The following is a 24,452-nucleotide window of genomic DNA, read 5'->3' as shown; positions in this document are numbered from 1 at the left end:
GGGAAGTGGTGGGTTTTGAGTTTTTATGCGTTCAGTGTTTGAGTTTTTATGTATTAGTGGCTTTTGAGGAAAGCAGTAGTTGTCTATTTATACATATATTTCCTAGGCCTTTCCAGTAATCTACACATGTTTGAAGGGGAGGTTGGGCCCCAACTTGCAATGCTAAGTGTTAGACGCAGTGAGCAAGAAATCATTGTCTTTCTGGCTATAAAAAGCTATAGGACTTTTTACCTTTCTTTTAATAAAAGTTAATATATTTATTATTATATTGTGATGGTATTTTTATATACTCCAACAGCATGTTATCATTACATTGTGATTATGTTTTAATATACTCCAGCGGCATTATTGTTACATTGTGATTGCACATGTACATGATCCCAGCAGTATTTCTGTATCTCTGCAAAACTTTTCCCCCCACCAGGGCGTGCAACTTCCGCTACATTGCAGTCCAGTGGGACAAGCCCACCACCTACGGGGACGCCCTGATCACGGGCTACAAGGTGTACGTCAACGGCATTGTGGAGGCCGTGCTGAGTGCAGATTCCCTCAGCTTCACCTTCACGCAGGGCAAGTGGTGCCAGGAGTTCTCCTTCCAGGTTCAGGTCAGTTCAGGGGAATGTTGGAAAAATATGTTGTTGTTTTTTTTAACCCTTACATTGCCAGCTATGTTCAAGCTGCTAACAGCTGCAAGCCAGCTAAGTCAGCAGCACAGTACAGCCAAAAACCGACTGTGCAGCAGAGCTGTCAGTGTCACTTGTCAGTTCGCTGTCATGTGGCACGAACTCTTCTCCACAGTCACTGTCAGCAGCAAAATCATTTTCTGCCAACTGACTATCAATGAGACTTGCAGCTTGCTGTCCCGTATAGCATGGTCTAAAGCTAGACTGTTGGTTCCAGTCTAAGTTTAAAAAAGCTGCTGAAAATCACTCCAGACTGCACTAGAGTTGGCTCAACAATGAGAAGGATGTTTCAGGTACATGTAACAAAAGTGCTGGTTAAGTTTGGTGCTGTTTTTTGAAGAGTAGCACAAGTTTGTTAACTCTTATGTTCAAGTCGCTGACCAGCGCCAGCAGTGTTCTCCCTGCAAGTCGCTGTGTGGTGAGTGTTGTGTTCTTGCTGCAAGTCTCCGTGCAGCAGTTAAAGCAACCAGAGTTAATTATGTATGATGTCCATTTGTGCATATATCTGTGTGTTAATGTGTGTGCCAAGTTACGGTGTGTGTTTTCTGCATGTTTGAGGAACCTAAGATGGAATACATATTACCTTTTTTTTTTTTCAACTTCAGGCTTGGTTCATCTTTCATGTCCTGTGTTGAACACATTATCTGTGCTGTATTAAGTGAAATTTCTAGTGTAGGCTATCAAGGCCTGACCAGCAAGTTGGGTTTATGGGAAGGTCAGGCATCTGATCCTTTTTTTTTTTTATCACAGCAGATGATGTGCTGCACATATGGATTAGTCCATACACTTTGACACCTCCTTGAAACTAAAACTGAAACAAGCGAAATTAGCAATGTATATGTCCTGTGCTGAGCACATTACTTTCGCTGTTCCAAGTAAACTCAACACACGTGTAACACCTTTTTTGTTGTTGTCGTTTTGGGTTGTTTTGTTTTACACCTGTAACACCTGTATGGTACCTGGCAGGCCCTGACAGCAGGTGACCAGTTGAACAGCAAGCCCTCGGAGCCCCTGATCCTGACCTGGCCAGGCACCAAGGCCCCGCAGATCCGACGCATCCCCTCCGTCAGCAGTTCCTCACTCCGTGTGTCCTGGACCGCACCCTACCTCACTGACGGGGTCAGGGTCAAACACTTCAAGGTCAGTGTGGGTCAAGGTCACATGGTTTTTGTTTCGGTGCTGGACTCTGCAGAGTTGCAGAAGGTTGAAAATGGGGCAAGATATGCTGAGAATTTGGAATGGTAGTAGTTAGAGAAGGTCACTGACTTGAAGGGTCATAATTTAGTGGTGTATTTATTTCAACCAACGTTGTGGTTGTGCCGCATCAGTGACAGACTGAAACTGGTGACTGTGCTGTTTGTTTGTTTTTCCTGAAATCCTATTCACACACACACACAGACACACACATAGAGAGACACAGACACAGACACACAGAGGCACACACACAGATACACAGACACACACACAAACAGACACACACACTCTCACACACACACACACACACACATACACATTCACACACACACACTTTCACACACACACACACACACACACACACACACACACACACACACACACATATGGAGGAGGAAGAACAGAAGCACCAGTGTTTGTCATGTATTTTCACAGATATTTACAGGTAGCAATGATACAACTTTCAGGTAGATGTAGGTCGTTCACTCACCTGTTCGTTACCTTTCAGTTGTGCTGTGTGGAGGAGGACACAGAGAAACTGGTGCAGAGCGTGGGGCCCATCCACCCTGACACCTGTGAGGCAGAGTTCAAACACCTGAAGAAGGGCAGCTACATGGTTTACCTGGAGACTCATGTGAGGATTTTTTTTTTTTTTTAATTAAAAAAATTTTTTTTTCAATTTTTTTTATGTGTTTTGTGTTTGTTTGTTGGTTTATCAAGTCTCTTCACAGTGTGTTGTTGATCTGAACTGAACATTTCTTAAAATGTATGTGTATGTGTGGTTTGCCTCATTCATGACACGGTGGTGAGGGTTATTCCTTTCGAGAAGTTTCTAGCAAATGAAGCAGAGATTTTGACTGCACATCATACATTCACACATGTGCAAACTTGCGAGCACACGCACACACCACACACACACATGCACATACACACACATACACAGTCTAATATCACTAAACAGTGAAAAGACGTTAAACTAAAGAAAGAAAAGAAAGAAACACACACACACATGCGAGCGCGCACACACACACACACATACACACACACACACACACACATACACACACACATGCACAAACGCCCTCTCTCTCTCTCTCTTTCACTGTCTCTCTCTCTCTCTCTCTCTCACACACACACACACACACACACACACACACACACACATACACAAACGCCCTTTCTCTCTCTCTCACTCTCTCTGTCTCTCTGTCTCTCTCTCTCTCTCTCTCACACACACACACACACACACACACACACACACACACACACACACACACACATTTACACTTCTCTCTCATCTCTGTAAAGAGTCACTAGGGCATCGTACAGAACAACTGTCCATCAGATTCCTCCAGGTCTGTCGGTTGTGTGCCAAAGCCTGTGTCTGTGCAGGAAAACCCTTTGAAGAGACCCAGACCCACTGTCATCAAATTAAAACAAAAGCATAACTAAAGAAAGCTGACCTATTTCCAGGAGGTTATCAGCCGTAGCTACTTTCGTTTTCGCCGCATAGGCAGATAGTAGGAATGTCAGACCCCTGCCGGAGTCTGCACTAGTGGGTCACGTTAAGTATGTTACTTAAATGTAATTTTAGGAAGAAAATTTCCTTTTCCTTGCAGCTGTACGGCACAGGGGAAATAGTGCGCTCTGATCCGATCCGCATGCAACCCTCAGTGTGCCCTGACCCCCCTCAGATCAGTGTGACCGTTGTGGGCCTGGAGGAGAGAAGACAGCTGGAGAAACTCACCTGTGATCTGGCCAACAAGCGTGACAGGTGAGTTTTTCCTGGTGAATGGCCTTCTGGGCGTCAGTGTCTTTGTGTTGAAAGTGTGGAGAGAGCAAGGGGGGGTTGAGTTGGACAGAAAGAGTAATGGGAGAAGTGTGTCTGTATGTATAATGTGCGTATGTAAAAAGAGAGAGAGTGTGTGGTGTGTTTGTGTGTGTGTGTGTGTGTGTGTTTCTGTGAGTCTGTGTGTGTGTGTTTGAATTCTGTTAGAAAGTTGTGGCTTTAATTTGTACTGGGTTGTGTTGTACTGTTTCATTTGTCTATTACTCACACTGTGTGTACACACTGATACATTTCAGATTTCTAAAAGTAAAGAAAAATATATGCTGTACTCACCAGTTATGACATGAATGTATGATGAAAACAGAGCTATTTGTTTCAGCCTTTAGATCTGTCAGAGGTTGGACAATAGTACAAAATTTGAAACACCAACCGAAACATCTCAGTATTGGTTCATTTCTTTCTGCTCCTTGTCTTCCATTATGTCTTCCTGCATTTTTTAAAAAAATTCTTTTTTGTATAATCTTTCAATCACCTTATAGACACAGATTGGGCACATACACCTGATAAGACACGGGGTCAGATCTGAGTTTGAAAGTCGCACCATAAGAAATATTTGAGATATTTTAGTCTAAAGATTGCTTTACCAAGTAGCTTACAGCTGACAGGGTGCAAGGGTCAGATTTGAGTTGAAAAGTTGTGCTTTATTGGCTGGAAATTATGATGCTTTTGCATAAAGGGTACTTTACTGACCAGCTATCTGCTTCACACTGTGCATTTTTTGTTGTTGTTTTTGGGTGTGGTGGGTTTTTTTTTGTTTGTTGTTTGTTTGTTTGTGGGCTGCAACTCCCACGTTAACTTGTATGCACGAGTGGGCTTTTACGTGGATGACTGTTTTAACTCTGCCATGTAGGCAGTCATACTCCATTTTAAAGGGGGTGTGGGGGAGGGGGTTCACCCTTGGTATGTTCTTTCTTCAATAACCCACTAAATGCTGACATGGATTGCGTATTTGATCTTCTGCATGCATATACACACAAAGGGGCTTCAGGCACTAACAGGTCTGCACATCCGTTGACCTGGGAGATTGAAAAAATCTCCACCCTTTACCCACCAAGCGTTATGACCAGGGTTCGAACCAGGGACCCTCAGATTCAAAGTCCAGCGACGGGCGCAATAGCCAAGTAGTTAAAGCATTGGACTTTCAATCTGAGGGTCCCGGGTTCGAATCACGGTGACGGCGCCTGGTGGGTAAAGGGTGGGGATTTTTACGATCTCCCAGGTCAACATATGTGCAGACCTGCTAGTGCCTGAACACCCTTCGTGTGTAAATGCATGCAGAAGATCAAATACGCACGTTAAAGATCCTGTAATCCATGTCAGCGTTTGGTGGGTTACGGAAACGAGAACATACCCAGCATGCACACCCCCGAAAGCGGAGTATGGCTGCCTACAGGGCGGGGTAAAAATGGTCATGCACGTAAAAGCCCACTCGTGTACATGCGAGTGAATGTGGGAGTTGCAGCCCACGAACGCAGAAGAAGAAGAAGAAGAAGAAGACAAGGTTCAGCCACTCGGCTGTTGCGCCCATCTCACACAGTGGTGACACGTTGCAGGTTGATCCGAGCGGTGGGTCACAAGCTGAAGCGCATCGGAGCGCTGGCCCACCCACTGCGTGCGGAGAAGGACGACGACGTGCTGATGGGGGCACACACCTTGACAGGTGTGGAGGAGTTGTTGGAGACCTGCTTCCAGACCCTGGAGAACTACACTGGTCAGTGATAATGATAATGATAATAATACATAGTACTTACATGGCACAAACTCCCCATGTACTGGATGTTATCGACTCCTTTGGTTCAGTACTGGGTGTTATCAAGTCTGTGTTGGGGTGCTTTCACTCACTCTCACTCACTCATTCCCTCGATCGCTGGTGTCGTTGGGGGGACATGAGGAAGATATCATAGCTCGCCACGCCATTCTGTTGGCAGCTGTCGTGAGGAGATCTGGCATCATCATTTTGGTCCATTCCTTGACGTTGTCGGACCAGCTCTTTCTCTGCTGCCCCCGTCTGCGCCCTCCCTCTACAGTCCCTTGCAGGATGGTTTTGGAGAGGGTGTTATGTCGTATGACGTGACCAAACCATGCCATCTTCCGTCATTTGACAATCGCCAGCAGTGGTTCTTGGGGCCCAACAAGGTTGCTGACCAGGTTCCGCACATAGTCATTGGTCTTGTGCTCCTTGTAGGAGATGTGTAGTAGTCTCCTCAAGCACTTGGTTTCGAATGCTTGGATGCTTTAGGGTGCTCAATTTATGGGGTTGGTACCTCTGGTGGGGAAGGATGGGGTTTGTTGGTGGTAGTGAGGGGCTTGCAAAGTTCTTTTCAGGGTTGTTCATCCTTTTCTGTTGTTGTTGCTGTTGTTGTTTGTTAAGTCTTCCAGGTCACACAATGATGCAAGATTGATTTCATTTGTTTTTAGTCGACCAAGTGATACAATTGTGCAAGGTGTATTTCATTTGTTATTAGTCTTCCATGTCATAGAATGATGCAGTATTTTTCGCTTTGGTTCTGATGTTACTCAGCATTTGAGGCGTTCATTTTTGGTGGGATTACCTAACCAGTTTGGAATGTATGTATTGTTTCACTTGGTTCCTTGACATGTTATACAAGACACACTTTTGATGGTGTTTTCCACAGGTCAGTTGATAGCACATGTCAGCTGGCAGTGTCCACAGACCAATGAAGACGTGCACCTGTCTGGCTTCAAGGTGTTGGTGGATGGGAAGCAGTATGGCAGCAGCATGCATGCAGGTGTCAGAACTGTCCGACTGCAGGTGAGTGTGTGTGTGTGTGTCTGTGTGTGTCTGTGTGTTTGTCTGTGTGTGTCTGTGTGTGAGAGTGAGAAAGCATATGTGTGTATGTGTGTGTATCTGTCTGTCTTTGTGTGGTGTGTGTGTCTGTGTGTATATATGTGTGTCTGTGTTAATCATTATTTTAAGGTCTATCCAATAAAGTGGTTTTTGACAGGGAATAAACTGTGTGTGTGCTGTGCATGTGTGTTTGTGCATGAGACTGTGCTCAAACTGAATTTACATATATGACAGGAAAAGAATATTTAGATGAGATGATGCAGCAGCAAAAACTCAAACAAAAAGCAACAACAACAAAAACTCAATAAAAAAAAATTAAAAAGCCCTGTTTTTTTTCTGCTCAGCTTGGTCTGGAGGAGCCGAGTTACCGGCTGAGCATGGTGGCATTGAGCGACAAGCCACAGGGCAGCAGTGTGGAGTCCAGTGTGGTGGAGCTGCTCTCCGCCCCCTTCCGCCCCTTCTCCTACTACTGCTACCACACCATGCACACCAAGGGAAGCAAGTGAGTGCTGGCGTCGTCGGTTATTTGTATTTGTATTTCTTTTTATCACAACAGATTTCTCTGTGTGAAATTCGGGCTGCTCTTCCCAGGGAGAGCATGTCGCTACACTACAGCGCCACTCATTTTTTTGTATTTTTTTCCTGCGTGCAGTTTTATTTGTTTTCCTATTGAAGTGAATTTTTCAACAGAATTTTGCCAGGAACAACCCTTTTGTTGCCGTGGTTTCTTTTATGTGCATTAAGTGCATGCTGCACACGGGACCTCGGTTCATCATCTCATCCGAATGACTAGCGTCCAGACCACCACTCAAGGTCTAGTGGAGGGGGAGAAAATAATTATTGGCAGCTGAGCCGCGATTCGAACCAGTGCACTCAGATTCTCTTGCTTCCTAGGCGGACGCATTACCTCTAGACCATCGCTCCACTTATCTCAGAACCCCGTTGCTGTGCCTGTCACATTGTTTACTCAACTTAGTGTTATCATTGTTATTATTATTTTTTCGTCACATTGTTTACTCATGTTATTATTATTTTATCATTGTTGTTATCACTATTGTTATTATTATAATTATCATTATTATCATTATTATTAGTATCGTTTTTATTGATACTTATAAAGTGCTGATCTTTGTACAGAGAGCGGACTCTGAGCGCTTTACAGTCATTTGCACAATGTGCTGCCTACCATTAGGTGCTCATCATTCGTTTCCTGTGTCATGCAGTCAGGCTTTCAGGCACACGCACACATGCACATGTATCTTAGTGAGTTGGATTTGTTCCCAGTTGTTTCTATATCACATGATCAATATCATGATGTAAGAGGAGAGACACATATGTCAGAGAAAAGAAAAAAACACAAAACAAACATAAAAGCCAAAAGAAAATCATGCTGACAACTTTACTGATACTATTGACAAAAAGACATGAGCAATAGCCAAGTGGTTAAAGTGTTGGACATTCAATCTGAGCGTCCCAGGTTTGAATCTCAATAATGGCGCCTGGTGGGTAAAGGGTGGAGATTTTATCCGATCTCCCAGGTCAACTTGTGCAGACCTGCTAGCACCTGAACTCCCTTCATGTTTTTACGCACACAGAAGATGATTTTCGCTCATTAAAGATCCTGTAATCCATGTCAGCGTTTGGTGGTTTGTGGAAACAAGAACATACCCAGCATGCACACCCCTGGAAATGAGTATGGCTGCACTAGTTGATGGGGTAAATAAACAAAACGGTCATTGATGTAAAACGTTACATGTCTGAATGTGTATGCGTGTGAGACTTAAACCAGACTGAATGACACTGGAAATGACTGATGAGCACCCAATGGCAGCCATCAGTCGGCTCTACCCATGCAGACAGCCAGTTGTGAAAATAACCCAGTGTTTGTAAAGTGCTCAGAGCTTGGTCTCTGGCAGAGGATGGCTGCTATATAAATGTCCATATTATTCATTTATAAATGTAACTGACTGATACTGTGGATCCAGATGGCCGGGTCAGGGCTGCTGTAAGTACCAGGACTCGCTGAACTACGAGCGTCAGGCGGGCAAGAAACTGGCCAATCAGGGGCTGCTGAACAAACACGTGCCGCCCCCTGCCTGCAGCCTGCTGGACATCTTCGCTGGGGACTACAAGCCTCTGATGAAGGGTCATCGACCTAACTGCCCCACAGTGCTGCTCTTCTGGACACCCTGGTCAGTGCTCTTGTGTTCTGGTGTGTGGTGTTGGGTTTGTGTGGTGTTGTGCTGGGTTGTGTTGTGTAGAGTTGTGTTTTGTTGTGTTGGGTTTGGTTGTGTTGTGTTGGGTTGTGTTGTGTTGGATTGTGTTGTGTTGGGGCTTTGTTGTGTTGTGTTGGGGCTGTGTTTTGTTGTGTTGGGGTTCTGTTGTGTTGGGTTGGGTTGGGTTGGGTTGGGGCTGTGTTGAGTTTGTGTTGTGTTGTGTTCGGTTTGTGTTGTGTTGGGGCTGTGTTTTGTGTTGTGTTGTGTTGGGGTTGTGTTGGGTGGGGTTGTGTTGTGTTGGGGCTGTGTTGTGTTGGGGCTGTGTTGTGCTGTGCTGTGCTGTGCTGTGTTGGGGCTGTGTTGTGTTGTGTTGGGGCTGTGTTGTGCTGTGCTGTGTTGGGGCTGTGTTGTGTTGTGTTGGGTTGGGGCTGTGTTGTGTTGTGTTGGGTGGGGTTGTGTTGTGTTGGGGCTGTGTTGTGCTGTGCTGTGTTGTGTTGTGGCTGAGTTGTGCTGTGTTGGGGCTGTGTTGTGGTGGGGTTAGGGTTGTGTTGTGTTGTGTTGGGGTTGTGTTGTGCTGGGGTTGTGTTTTACCGTGTTGGGGCTGTGTTGTGAGATGTTGTATTGTGCTGGGGTTGTGTTGTGTTGTGTTGTGTTGGGGTTGTGTTGTGTGATGTTTTATTGTATTGGGGTTGTGTTGGGTGGTGTTGTGTTGTATTTTGTCAGGGTTGTGTTATGTGGTGTGGTGTTATATTGTGTTGGGGTTATGTTAAATGGTGTGGTGTTATATTGTGTTGGGGTTATGTTGTGTGGTGTTGTGTTGTATTGTGTTGGGATTGTGTTGTGTTGTGTTGGTGTTGTATTGTATTGTTTTTAGGTTGGGTTGTATTGTATTGTGTTGGGGTTGTGTTTTTCGCTCCCCCTACAAGTGTATTTGTTTTAGTATCAAAGTAGATTTTGCCAGGGCCAACAATTCCGTTGCCTTGGGTTCTTTAATGTGTGCTGAGTGCATGCTGCACATGTGACCTTGGTTTCTTGTCTAATGCAAATGACTAACACCCAGACCAGTATTCAAGGTCTAGTGGACGGGGTGAGTAAAAGTTCCAGTCCTTTTTGGGACTCAAACCAACTCAAACCCTTGGATACTACCCAGCTGGGCATGTTATCACTAGGCCACTTCTCCACCTAAAACTTATATTTTAATCACATTTCTGATATTAAATCTTTGATTTTCATCTTGTCTTTTGTATTGTTATGACTCTTTCATCAATCCAGCCTGTAAGATGGATGTTTCTCCTGCTCCCGTTTCGCACCATAGACTTAAGATGTTTGCCCTTAAGTGTTCCATGTTCAGTAAATCCTGTGTGGGATTAAAAAGGTGTGGCTTGTGAATCTTGAAGGCGTTGCCTCTTTTGTTTCATGATTAAGATAAATCGTATTGCAGCATCATGTTTCACATAGCAATTTTCACATCACACTTGTGTTTGCTAGATGGGAGACAGTTTTACATGGATAGCTGTGAATCAGTGTAGAAGAAATATTATATTGCTACTATATCATATGATATTATATGATATTATCCTGTATTATGTTATATGAACTTGTAATATGTTGTCTTACAGTGTGTTGTATTCTACTGTATTGTATTATAAATGATCTTGTAATATTGATATCTTATATTGTGTTGTATTGTACTATGTATTGTTATTATCACTGGTAGTAATGGGAAAAGTGTACCTGATTTTTGGTGAAAACTGTCTACATCTGGTGCATTTATTTTGTCCTCTAGGTGTTTGTCCTCCAGCAAAATGATGGACTTTTACATCCGTTTCGCACGCGAGGCTTCCAAAGAGGTGAGTTCTGGTGGGAAAGGTTCTGCATGGGTGCATATGTTTCCTTTTTCAGGAAACATGGCTATTAGAACTTCTTCTTCTTCTGCGTTCACTCGTATGCACACAAGTGGGCTTTTACGTGTATGACCGTTTTTACCCCGCCATGTAGGCAGCCATACTCCATTTTCGGGGGTGTGCATGCTGGGTATGTTCTTGTTTCCATAACCCACCGAACGCTGACATGAATTACAGGATCTTTAACGTGCGTATTTGATCTTATGCTTGCGTATACACACGAAGGGGGTTCAGGCACTGGCAGGTCTGCACATATGTTGACCTGGGAGATCGTAAAAATCTCCACCCTTTACCCACCAGGCGTCGTCACCATGATTCGAACCCCGAGACCCTCAGATCGAAAGTCCAATGCTTTAACCATTTGGCTATGGTGCCCGTCTATATGTGATTCAAAGAGAGTGATTTTATCATGTTGGGACAGCTTAACTTTGTGGCAGTGTTGTGTGGCATGATTTAAAGAGAGAGATTTCATCATCCGATTGTTGTTGGAACAGTTCAACTTTGTGGCGGTGTCGTGTAGTGTGATGCAAAAAGAGTGATTTTATTATCTGATTGTTGTTGGAACAGTTCAACTTTGTGGCGGTGTCATGTAGCATGATGCAAAAAGAGTGATTTTATTATCTGATTGTTGTTGGAACAGTTCAACTTTGTGATGGTGTCATGTAGCGTGATGCAAAAAGAGTGATTTTATTATCTGATTGTTGTTGGAACAGTTCAACTTTGTGGTGGTGTCATGTAGCGTGATGCAAAAAGAGTGATTTTATTATCTGATTGTTGTTGGAACAGTTCAACTTTGTGGTGGTGTCATGTAGCGTGATGCAAAAAGAGTGATTTTATTATCTGATTGTTGTTGGAACAGTTCAACTTTGTGACTGTGTCATGTAGCGTGATGCAAAAAGAGTGATTTTATTATCTGATTGTTGTTGGAACAGTTCAACTTTGTGACTGTGTCATGTGGTGTAATGCAAAAAGAGTGATTTTATAATTTGATTGTTGTTGGAACAGTTCAACTTTGTGGCGGTGTCGTGTGGCGTATCGGGAGTGACTGCTGATGACCGTCAGACACTGGTACACCAGCTGACATCGGGAGGATGGCGGGAAGATGGTGTCATGTGGCACTGCACCAGTGAATGTGCCTCCAATGTATACCGCACTCTCAGCACCATCAACCAAACCACATCCAGTGAGTTGGAATCTTAGAGCCTCGTCTGGGATAGGCTGTTGGCCTGACAGGGCTCATCTGGGATACACAAACCTAGGGTAGGCTGTCAAGGCCTGACATGGCTCATCTGGGATACACAAACCTAGGGTAGGCTGTCAAGGCCTGACATGGCTCATCTGGGATACACAAACCTAGGGTAGGCAGTCAAGGCCTGACATGGCTTATCTGGGATACACAAACCTAGGGTAGGCAGTCAAGGCCTGACAGAGCTCATCTGGGATACACAAACCTAGGGTAAGCTGTCCAGGCCTGACATGGCTCGTTTGGGATACACAAACCTAGGATAGGCTGTCAAGGCCTGACAGAGCTCATCTGGGATACACAAACCTAGGATAGGCTGTCAAGGCCTGACATGGCTCATTTGGGATACACAAACCTAGGGTAGGCTGTCCAGGCCTGACATGGCTTATCTGGGATACACAAACCTAGGATAGGCTGTCAAGGTTTGACATGGCTCATCTGGGATACACAAACCTAGGGTAAGCTGTCAAGGTTTGACATGGCTCATCTGGGATACACAAACCTAGGGGAGGCTGTCAAGGCCTGACATGGCTTATCTGGGATACACAAACCTAGGATAGGCTGTCAAGGCCTGACAGAGCTCATCTGGGATACACAAACCTAGGGTAGGCTGTCAAGGTTTGACATGGCTCATCTGGGATACACAAACCTAGGGTAGGCTGTCAAGGTTTGACATGGCTCATCTGGGATACACAAACCTAGGGTAAGCTGTCAAGGCCTGACATGGCTCATCTGGGATACACAAACCTAGGGTAGGCTGTCAAGGCCTGACAGAGCTCATCTGGGGTACACAAACCTAGGGTAAGCTGTCAAGGCCTGACAGAGCTCATCTGGGGTACACAAACCTAGGGTAAGCTGTCAAGGCCTGACAGAGCTCATCTGGGGTACACAAACCTAGGATAGGCTGTCAAGGTCTGACATGGCTCATCTGGGATACACAAACCTAGGGTAGGCTGTCAAGGCCTGACATGGCTCATCTGGGATACACAAACCTAGGATAGGCTGTTGGCCTGACATGGCTCATCTGGGATACACAAACCTAGGGTAGGCTGTCAAGGCCTGACATGGCTTATCTGGGATACACAAACCTAGGATAGGCTGTCAAGGCCTGACAGAGCTCATCTGGGATACACAAACCTAGGAGAGGCTGTCAAGGCCTGACAGAGCTCATCTGGGATACACAAACCTAGGGTAGGCAGTCAAGGCCTGACATGGCTTATCTGGGATACACAAACCTAGGATAGGCTGTCAAGGCCTGACAGAGCTCATCTGGGATACACAAACCTAGGGTAAGCTGTCCAGGCCTGACATGGCTCATTTGGGATACACAAACCTAGGATAGGCTGTCAAGGCCTGATAGGGCTTGTCTGAGATACACAAACCAAGGGTAGGTTCTCAAGGCCTTACCAGCACATTGGGTTCTTGCAAAGGCCAGGCATGCGCATTTTTAATTATTCTTTTGATTTTTTTTTCACATAGCAGATGTGGTGTAGCATATGTGGATCAGTGTGTGTGTTTTGACACCTCCATAAAACTGGATTCTTAGTGGATTGAGAGATTGTGTGTGATTGGAATTGAAAGGAGCAGAAAAGAAAAAGAATTGGGTAGTAATGTGTAGTGTAATTGTGTGTGTGTGTGTGTGTGTGTGTGTGTGTGCATGCATGTGTGTGACTGATTACCTTTGAAAAACTCTATGTAACACTTCTGACAAGGTGACAGATTTGACAAACACTTTACTGACCGCTTTCTATTTAGGTTTACCAGCATGTTTGATTGATGCAAAGCTCAGGCATCTGTTGCATTTGTTGTTGTTTTTCTCAGCAGATGTGTAGCATATATGGGAAGAAAAAATTTCAAACAGCTGCTATTGAGTAGCATGTATGGATCTGTCTGCACACTAAGACACCTTGAAACTGAAACTGAGTACTGTGTGTTGACAGGTCTGCGGCTTGAACAGGACCTGGTGAGTGAGAAGTACATGGACCTGACGGAGCTTCTGGGTATCGCTGGTGTCCCCACCTTCCTCTTCATCCACCCGGAAGGTACACACCCACCTTTGCCATCCACATACACAGCCAGCTCTCTGAGAGAAGAGAGAAGTGCACAGATAGCAAAAAAAAAAAAAAAAAAAAAAGAAAAAAAAAAAAAAAGCTGTGGTGTTTTACCTAGACTTGTTTCTGGTGAAATCTTCAGGTATTCTTATGATCAGTATTTGTTCTATACTCTGTGTATTTTCAAATCAGTATGCATGTATGTTGTGTAGTCATTTGTTCTTAGCTTTTTCTTTTTCTTGCATATGTTATTTGGCTCATTTCGCAAATGAAAGTTTTTTTTAAATTTTTTCTATGAATCTGGTTCTGTAGAAAATTAGATTTTGCAGTTGTTTGAAATTTGCCACAAATTAGTTCCTTTAATGCCTCACTTTACAGTAGTCTCTCAGGCTCTCTGAAATGCATGTAGTTAAAAGAAAAATACTGGACAATCAGATTATCTTCATATATATGTAGAAAGAAGAATCATTTGCACTGATAATCATACTGTTTTGTTGGGGTGACATTGCAGGTTACATCAGCTGGCATGGACGTTACAGCTCTTTTGACTATGCTGCCTTCTCAGCGTTCATGCGTCACACCAACAGTGAAGTCATGCGTCACCCCTGCCCTGTCTTCAACTGTGACTGCTGCAAGAATGACATGACCATTGAACAAGATGCTGTTGGTAAGTATGTCTGTCTGTGTCAGCACTTCATTTTCCTAGTGAATGTTAGACTTTTACTGAGTTTTGTACTATAGGATTTTTTTTTTTAATTTGTGTTTATACCATTCAATATTTCAATGAAAACTGATGAATATCTATAGAATTCACTTTTAATTACACATACTTAACCGTGACCCAACTAGTGCAGACTCCGGCAGGGGTCTGACATTCTTGTCCTGTGCAAACTACTATCCGCCTATGTGGAGAAAACGAAAGTTGGAATTCACTATTATTCCTGAACAGTGAAGTTGATCAGCTGTTAATAGGAATGAGCAATATGTGTGTACTGAAACAGCATGAATAGCAGGTAGCTTGTGGTTTTGACAGCTTCTTTTCTGTTGCTCACCATCATTTTCTGTCATTGACAGCTGCTCTACTGCCGGAGAAAGGGCGCACCCCACAACCTGTGGTCATGAAAAACGACAGTGAGACCAACCTCCACAGTGCCGCTGCCTCGCGCACCGATCTCAAGTACGCTGCCATCAATGGTTTCACAGAGAGTGCCAGTGGCACTGACCGTGTGTTCATGGCCCGCAAACCCAGCCCCAAGCGGCGGCCAAAGTTGTCCATCAACCGACGGCCATACTCAGCCTCGGCCACCCCTCAGCAGCTGCAGGGCAGCCCTTACCTGGCCAAGGTGGTGCCTGCTGCTCCACAGACACGCTCACGCAACAGACCCGTCAGTGCAAAGACCATCCACTACATGTGATACTTCATTGCACTACCGTTTGGTCCTGATTGCATGGGCTGATTTCCTTTGGAAAACTGTTCATTACACAACTGCTTGGTGTTGATTGTATTGACAGTTGAAAAACTGCTGAGGGGAAAAAAAAAAAAAAGATTTGAAAGAAAACTGGTGGACTAAATGCCAAATTTCCTACGGTGATCGGGTAAAAATGGAACTTAGATGTATGGAGTGAGGCTGGTGTTTACTGATGTTCTGAATGTTTTTCAATTTTGGAATGGGATACTAAACATTCATGGATCTGATTTTGTGTATATATATATATATAGCTTGTTGAGTTTCAATTAAAGCAGTCTTAAATCACAACCAAATGAAATAATTCATGTGTGGTGATATTCTTTAAACAGATTGATATGACTATATACTTTGCACATATTTTCACTCACCAAATCAGATGTCAAAGTTAAATATGTCTGTCGTTGACACAAATTATTTCTAATTCCCTGCCATGATTACCAAAATCACCAGTGAGATGTCACCAGCATGTGAACGAGGCCCCCAGTCTCAGATGATCAATTTCGCTGCCTTCTGTGTTACCTGCCTGCAGCTTTCACAATTTCTTCCTGTGATATTTTACAAAAACACCATGTTTATGTTCTGCAAGTGTATGATATTGTATGACTGGTTTTATGATCGATTCTTTACATTCACTATACCTTGATGGTATATTCTCTATATTCAGTACACTTTTATTTTCATGTACAAAGATGGGTCAGTTCTGACAAAACCCAGCATTTTCCGTCCATTTTACCAGCCTTTTTAACAGGATTTCTCAAGGACTGCTGTTAATGAGAGTGTCACAAATTTTTAATCTAAAAATATTGATAACTCTGCGTTCTTGCTGCCATTTTTTTTTTCACCATCCATTTATTTGTGAAATGATCAGGTTATTAGATATGCTTTTTTATGTAGGTCTTGAATTTTTTTCTGTTGTTCTTAACTATTCACTTATTTTACTTGGTATTGCGCAAATTATTCTGTGATAATTAGCATATCTATTAATACCTTAATTAATTTGGCAAGGTTGATGAACATTTTTTATAATATGTGATGTTCTTGTATTGCAACTATGTAAAAAGCATGTTAAATATAAAAATCAAAAGTTAGCTTGCTTCATCTCAGTGTGCACGTTTTATCTTACATTATTCATTGATAATATTCATACTTTTTTTTTTTTAATTTAAGATCAACAATTGTTCTTTGGTATGGAACAATGACTCTTCAGTAAACTTCCAGATGACATTGTCTTCACATACACTGTTGATAAATGCCACAGCATTATTAGGTGTCACTATTTGGTATCAAGAGCTTTATAAAATTCACAGTTTGTTTGAACACCGTTAGCAGCCTTGTTCTTCCACTGGTGAAGTTCTAGCACAGAACCGCTTTCATGAACATTTCAATGTGAAATGAATGCTTGAATATGAATAATTATATGTGAACAGTAATGGTTCATAAATGTTTCATGAATATCCTCTGTGTGTTTTGACAGAAAGCCAACTTTCAGTGTTTGAGTCATTGTGCAGGCAGTGATTACAACTCCTCCCACCCCTGTTTTTGTTGTTGTCACTTTTTTTTTTTCATCGTAATTTCCACATTTTTGCCTCCATGGTGACTTTTCTCAAACCACATCAATATTTGAAAGCTTCTGGAGTTCATTTTATACGTTTTCATGCGTGGTTTGAAAATGTAGACAACAGATGTGTTGAAATTTATTTGTGATACCGATATAAAAATTGAATGTATGTGGTTGATTTGTATTTTTAATATATGGGAAAAGGAAATGTTGAAACTTGACTGATGTTTATAGACAAGACATGTCCCTCATTACAAAAACAGCTGTGATATTTGTGTTTATTTATTATCAGGACCCTGTATCTATATTTCTAACATCTATCAACAGACTTTGTCATGACATTTTCTTTGGCATATCTCCTGATGTAGCTTGCATGGGTATCATTCTTCTCCCCTCTCCCATCATCATTCCCAATCTTTACAGGGTTGTGTTAAAACCTCTAATTGCAAATTATTTGGAACATTTGGAGGGGCAAAGAGTTAAAACTAAAGAATTACAAAAGGAAACTATAATTGTAAATGATCTGAAACATTTGAAAAAAGTTTAAAATGAAGAATTCTACAAAACACAAGATTACTGTCAAAGTGTGAATGTGCAGGAAGTGTCATTCATATATCTCTTAGATAGGCTATGCATAAATAAACTCGCTGTTACTGCAGTTATTATTAATATGACAAGAATGAAAAAACAAAAAAAATCTAAAAACAACAAAAAATGATGCTGATCCAGAGCTGCTTGAAGGATAACCAGTCTGATTTCAAAACAAGATTCTCAACATCTTTTGGATATATTCATTCACTTGAGATTTATTGTATCAAAATAACACCGTGATTTTGTTTTACTTTATATAGTTTGAATCAGTTAATTTATTTTCACATGAATTAAGTTTCATTCTGACAAACATCATGAGGTATATTATCATGGTGTTTTATAATTCTACCGTTAATTCAAAATGATTTAGTTTGATTTTCTTCTTCATGATAACTTGATCACTACAATTATGCTGATACTGATGTGGATTGTTCTATTGAAATGTGTCAATTAATAAACCAGTGATGCTAATCAATCTTTGGTCCTTGTCATTGTTTAGAGTGAATAATTTGTTGTTATTCTGCTCTTCTTTTTCTCTCTTTACTCTGAGGCACTGCACAGAACAACTGTTCGCCAGATTCTTCCAGATCTGTTGCTTGTGTGTCAAAGCCTGGCTATCTTTGTAGTTTTTTTGTTTGTTTTTTTTTTGCTTTGTTTTTTTGGTCAGCATATTTCATATCAAAGGTCTGACATTCCAGAATTATTAAACTGTTCAGTGCCTAAATTTCAGCCGACGTCCTCCACAAAATATTGCCATAGTGCCTGTAAGACATCCATTAACGTCCTGCATCTATTCTGATTTTTCCTTCATTGCTGTTTGGTTCAACGAACACTAACAAACTCTGAACAGTTAGTTTAATGTGTCTTGTTATAAACATATAGGAGAGCACTTTTTTTTTTTTCACTTTTTTTTTTAAATACAAAATTCTCTGGCACTGAACAGAAAGAAGCACAAATGCTGAATGTTGTGTAGACATTACAGATGAACATGAATAAGGTATTGGTCAAATGATTATTTACATGAGATAATCAAATGAATTAATGACTCGTCATTCCATATTTAGCAGATTAACTGATCCAAGCTTCAACAAAATACATCAGACTGCAAGAAACCACTGTTCACTCATACACAAGATATACACAAACACACAAGCTCCAATGAGCCAGAAAAATAATACAGGCCACTCTGACAGTTACAATCAATCTTTTAATGACTATTAGGACATGAAAATATAAATTACAGTCAACAAGAATCAAAAAGAGGACCTCAAGGACTTTTGTATTTTGTTCCTTGTCCAAAAAAAACAAGGCCAATTTCATGACAGGATGACACCACAACTGCATTTCACGTTTTAAAAAACATGCATTCAAACACAGCAGACAAGTGCACTACACAATCTGAAAAGTATGTACACAACTTGACACTTTCATACAGTTATGCAAATGACTGAAACTGTGAAAGTCGATTTAACAGAAATCATCACATTTAACTCATGGATAGATTATTAAAAAAACAAAAAAACAAAAAAAACAAAACAGATGTTGAAGCCTATCATGGCAAAGTATATTCATCCCATCAAGGTATCTGAATTTTCTTTGAAGATACTTTTTTTTTTTAGACAAAAAGTGGACCCCCCTCACCACCCCATTTAAATCAATGCTATTGTAACTTTATACACCATTTTTACACCACATGCATTATTATAATATCCATACATATATTAAACAAAATCAAATCAATGAGTATAAAAAAAAAGTGAAATATTTTTTTATCATCAATTTTTATCAACTTGAGATAAAATGAAAATACATGATCGCAAAAAGAATTTCAAAGTGAAGTGAATATTCAATTTCTGAAACGACAGTTGACACAAAGATCAAAATATGAAAAGAATATTCCCAACTTGATAGAAATTTTATGTGGCTGAAGAACAAACCCTACCAAATTTGAGCTATTTATATATTTATGGAGAGAGAGAGAGAGATAAGGCCAAATCCCATCTTAGGGCGACAATTGTAAAAATGGGTATTAGGACGTCCAGGCATATAATGATATATCCCATAATTTTGCTCTGATTATTTAGTACATGCAGTAAAACATACCCCGCAATGCCATACTCATAGCATGGTGCAATGAAATATTCAAGATATAGTATTCTTAAGTGGTTGCATAATGGCAAAAAAAACATAGTTCCTTTTTTTGTTTGTTTGTTTGCTTTGGTTAATGGTAGCCTCTGACCATTTTCACAAGAGTCAAATGCCAAAATACGGTTTTCAGCTCTTATTTCAATTCATTTGTAAGACTCAACTTTGTCAGAAAATAATGGTTAAAATAGGTTCCCAGATATCCCAGTTTTGACTCAGGCAACAAAAAAGCTGCAAAAGGCATAAACATCTACTGACCTTTAGTTAGCTTGTACCTGAGGGTACTAGGCTGACATTTTGTCACCTTAATTAAGTGTGATTTGTAAATCTATCTATATAGATAGATACATAGATAGATTGACAGAGATGCATAGCGCTCATCCCACCTTAATTAAAAGTAATAAAATCAATTTTATTCTGACCAAGATAGGATACATCATCTTGACTGAACTTCTGTCCAACTTCCAGATCAGAGAAATGCTTTATTTTTCTTCAACAACATTGTTTACCCAGGCTTTTCACAATAACAGAAATAAAATTTAAGGGTTGGCAGTTGGCTGTAAAAAGTACAGGAAGGGAAAAAAAATCTTTACAGTGTTCAACAAAAATTGATAGAATAATCCTAAAATGCTCCACAGAAGACAGAGAAAAATACAGACAACTCACTGAAACTGTTTTTGATGGTGTTGACAAGCTGGGTGCTTACAGCTCACAGAGAAAGCAGTTACATGATTATGACGTACATAAATATACACTTTTCCAGGTGTGAAAGCAACTATCTGATACAAAAGTCAGCTGAGGGAAGATGATTTGTGTACCTACCACTTGTGCACAAGAACATATATATATCAAAGATAAACATTTGACAACTGAAAACTGTTTCATTAGTACTATATGAAAAAAATTGACTGCCCAGGATGACAACTAAAAAAAATCAATGAACTGGTACTTAATTTTTTCCTACCTGCAAGTGTTTGCTAAAACTTTCTGACTGATTGATATTACATCCCGATTGTTATAAAAAAAATAATTAAAAAAAACAAACAAAAAAACACACACACAAACCACAAAGATGCAGAAAAAACAATTTTCATTCCAATTCTTTATTCCCATGTTCTCTAATTGCTCACAGCCACTATCAAAAAAAAAAGAAAAAAAAGTGTAACAAATTTGTGTGTACATACTTATATGCAACTGAACAATAGCACATACAATTGTGATTCAAGTCAATTTCAAATAGCTCTGCATGAAGCATTTTGTGTCCCTCAAATCTTCAAGTGTCATCCTTCCATTACTTGCTGTTGAAACAATTCTCAAGGCAGACTCATTCCAAAATCCTCCCAATAACTAAGCAAAAGTTTCTCAACTGTACTGCAGGTCCCCCAGTTGTGTGATACCAAGTCTTTGAAACAGTACACACTGATACAGGTAAACAGCTATACACACCTCAGCCTTAGCACAATGTCACAACTGTGTCGTAATACACTTTTCACTCTTTGATTCTTCCACTGTCTCCCTTCTTATCATTGCGACTCTTGAAAAAAAAAAAAAAAAATCCTATTAAACTGCAAAGCAGTTATTCCAGCTGCAGCCCCCCCATTTCCAACTCCCATTCTGCACACACACACATTTTCTAGCCCCCCACCCCCACCCTGCACCATCCCCATGGCCCCTACTTTCCTTCCCCATAGTTTTTAAACTCCACAGACCTAAAACATGATTGATGTGACAGTGTTGTCACAAGGCGATGAGCATTCAGCTGTGCATGGAACCTGAACCATGAGGTGTCTGCCATCTGGAAGCCAATACTGTTGTCCTTGCAAATCTCCCTACATTATGACAACACTGCTTCAGCTCACACTTTCTTGCATCAAGGCAGCGTTTCACCTTTAGTTATCTGAAAGAAAGCAGAAAGATCAGTTATAGGAATACTAAATAGGAGAGGTGGAGAAAAGCCAGTGTTTCCCATAAAGATAAAATATAAGAGTCCCAGGGACCCCCTGTGTAAATTTTGGGGGGTCCTTCCAGGATCTTTATGGGTCCCCATTTCAAATTAAAAATAACCACTTCAACAATCACAGACACACACACACAAAACACAGGGATAATGCCTTCTCAAGTGTGAAGACTTTTCTTGCTCTCAGTCAGCCTGTTCTTGGTTTCCACTATCATTTGAACTATCATTCCATCTCATTGTGAACTGTCACTATCTCAGCCACAGAGTTTGTCTCTCTGTCGTTCAAATAGGATTATAAACTTCACTGTCACTTGGTTTCACTAAGCCAGCCTCTCTCAGTCTCTGCTGGTTTTAATTTGTCAAGAAAATGACAAGCTAAAACACAACATAGGCTAAGCAAAATCATTTGACCCCATAAAGCAAATAACTAAAATTCTACACTTGGACATTTCAAAGGCTCCCCTGCCATCAAAAATAGAAAACTGAATCTAAAAAGTATTCAATATGTGCATGGTGAATAACTAAATTGGTTATTTGTTATATATCCATAAACTGTCAGAGACACAGAGAGAGAGAGAGAGAGAGAGAGAATGTGAGTATGTAAAGGTGTGCATGCACGTGCATTCTTTTCAATGCAACTCTGAGTGAGTGATTGAGAGAGCCTGTGTGTCATTGTCTGCATGCACACATATATAGGTCTATGTGTTTCAAACTATGGAGATAGTGATAACTGCAGCCATGTCGATCAGTGCAAAAAATTGCCGCATCATTGGCTGATTAAGTCCAGCTTAACGCTATTATTTTGCAACAAAGTTTTCGCTGTGGTGCACTTCTGTGCAACAAAGTTTTTTGTCAGTTGGGTTGCTAAAAGGTTATTTTTGCAAAAAGTGACTGGACAGGAATGGAAATCATGTACGCGCCCACTGCGACACACATGCATGTGTGTGTATACATGTGTGTGTGTGTGTGTGTGTGTGTGTGTGTGTGTGTACATGTTTGTGTATATCAGTTTCAGTTTCAGCAGCTCAAGGAGGCGTCACTGCGTTCGGACAAATCCATATATGCTACACCACATCTGCCAAGCAGATGCCTGACCAGCAGCGTAGCCCAATGCGCTTAGTCAGGCCTTGAGAAAAAAAAATAATAGAAAAGAGGACATTTCTAGCACATAATTTCCAGAAGGTGGGGATGCTATTTATACTGAAAGACCTCCGGCATCCCCACGGGGGAAGCCTTACCCAGGTAAGCAGCCTGTTGTGTAAATGACTCCCTGTTTGTACAGTGCTTAGAGCTTGGTCTCTGATCAAAGATAGGTGCTAAATAAGTATCCATATCATGTCATACCATATCAAATATATATAAACATACCCTGGCTTCAATGTACTCCACTCTTCTCTCCAGCTGCGTCAACTTCTCATTTAGCTGTGCCAGCCGTGAACGACAAGACGTATCTGCATAACAATACAGAATTCAGCGATCAAGGTACTAATATATGTCAAATAAAAGTCATTTACTGCTTATCATCTTAATATTACCACATAACAGACATAAGGAAAATGCTGATAACTGATTGTTTTTCCTGACAATGTTGACAGACATTTCTCGTTCCAGTAATACTGTAACTGATATTCAATGGTAGACATGTACATTCATTTGCTTGTTGTTTCTTTTGTGTGTGTGTGTGTGTGTGTGTGTGTGTGATAGATGATGGAATTCCTTCTAGGCTTCTCCTAGTGTTCATCAATAAACTACATACACACACGCACAAACACACACACACTGAGTCTTTCCTTCTCCATCTTTCCACCAAGTGTTACACACACACACACACACACACAATCTATCTATCTATCTGTAGTAAAATGGAAAAGTTTATTTACTTATATTTTTAAGGGAATGACGCTTTCATGGTACAATGACAAAGAATCATTAAAAAGTATGACTGAGAATGTCTTCAGACATCTTATGATCACTCGGGTTTGGCTTGCAGTTGCAGTTACACACGTTTGATAACCCTGTGCCTGCAAATTACAATGAGTTTTTGTTTGTGAACAGTAAATACAGAAAATAAATATTTTCAAAAAATCCAGTTTGCAACATAAACAACCTCAGTGTTAGCACACATACACACACAAAAAAAAAGAAAGAAAAAAGATGTGCTGGATCTTGACCTGATCCAAGTTGTAAATTGAATAACGCTATTCGCATTAACTTTCAGTTACTTGCCAAAGTTGTTTCTGAACTGCAATATGTTACGTGTATCTCTGTATGGATGTAGATCACAAATCTAGATCCGAGTTTTATCACAGAAGCGTTCAGACTCTATACAGCACAGTACAAGACAACAAGCACAACGGATTCGGGAACAGGGTTTGCTGTCAATTAACATCCCGATATATACCAAACGTAAACCTGTTTGGAAGAAATCTGTATACAAAGTATAGAATACCTCCAAATTTATACTGGAAATGATATGGTTGACAGGATTTAAAAGGAGTTTTCAGACCATGCGTTTCCATAGTGTTTCCATCTAAGTGATTTATCACTGCCAGTGTTAGTAATCAGTCACCCTCCAGCGGTATTTTCAAGAATGGATAGTCTTACCAAACGAATTTAGGAAGTCTGATATCTTCTTTATACTGCACGTAATAACTTCAACATATTCCCTGTTGGCCCAGTCCTGTTGGATCGGCCTTTGGTGTGGAGGCTGTTGTTGAGTGGCCATTGTTTTTTCCGTCTGCTTCCTGAACCTGCGGATGTCAAACTGGCAATGGTTGGTCCTA

At 41.1% G+C, this 24,452-nt stretch overlaps 2 protein-coding genes across 9 annotated transcripts in view; one reads left to right on the top strand and one right to left on the bottom strand.

Annotated features, from left to right (window-relative positions):
• Positions 1–18,036, top strand: part of LOC143284653 (uncharacterized) — a 136,318-nt gene extending 118,282 nt beyond the window's left edge. For all 8 annotated transcript variants that reach the window (XM_076591548.1, XM_076591553.1, XM_076591552.1 and 5 more), the window contains 13 exons: positions 425–605; positions 1,650–1,823; positions 2,386–2,511; positions 3,497–3,651; positions 5,280–5,437; positions 6,363–6,499; positions 6,880–7,037; positions 8,521–8,727; positions 10,538–10,601; positions 11,661–11,838; positions 13,839–13,940; positions 14,461–14,616; positions 15,024–18,036. In XM_076591548.1, coding sequence (XP_076447663.1) covers positions 425–605; positions 1,650–1,823; positions 2,386–2,511; positions 3,497–3,651; positions 5,280–5,437; positions 6,363–6,499; positions 6,880–7,037; positions 8,521–8,727; positions 10,538–10,601; positions 11,661–11,838; positions 13,839–13,940; positions 14,461–14,616; positions 15,024–15,364 — 2,137 coding nt within the window. In that variant the 3' untranslated portion in view covers positions 15,365–18,036. The remainder of the gene's footprint in view (positions 1–424; positions 606–1,649; positions 1,824–2,385; positions 2,512–3,496; positions 3,652–5,279; positions 5,438–6,362; positions 6,500–6,879; positions 7,038–8,520; positions 8,728–10,537; positions 10,602–11,660; positions 11,839–13,838; positions 13,941–14,460; positions 14,617–15,023) is intronic.
• A 724-nt stretch (positions 18,037–18,760) lies between these two features.
• On the bottom strand, positions 18,761–24,426 carry LOC143284652 (protein BRICK1-like). Its single transcript, XM_076591545.1, has 3 exons — positions 24,274–24,426; positions 23,038–23,120; positions 18,761–21,609 (listed from the first exon to the last, which is right to left on the bottom strand). The coding sequence occupies exons 1-3, from the start codon at positions 24,392–24,394 to the stop codon at positions 21,583–21,585; spliced, it is 231 nt and encodes a 76-aa protein (XP_076447660.1). The 5' UTR covers positions 24,395–24,426; the 3' UTR covers positions 18,761–21,582.
• Between the last annotated feature and the right edge of the window lie 26 nt (positions 24,427–24,452).

Source organism: Babylonia areolata, chromosome 8, assembly GCF_041734735.1.
Source record: "Babylonia areolata isolate BAREFJ2019XMU chromosome 8, ASM4173473v1, whole genome shotgun sequence".
NCBI classification, from domain to species: Eukaryota; Metazoa; Mollusca; class Gastropoda; order Neogastropoda; family Buccinidae; genus Babylonia; species Babylonia areolata.
This window is presented reverse-complemented; position numbering and strand designations above follow the sequence as displayed.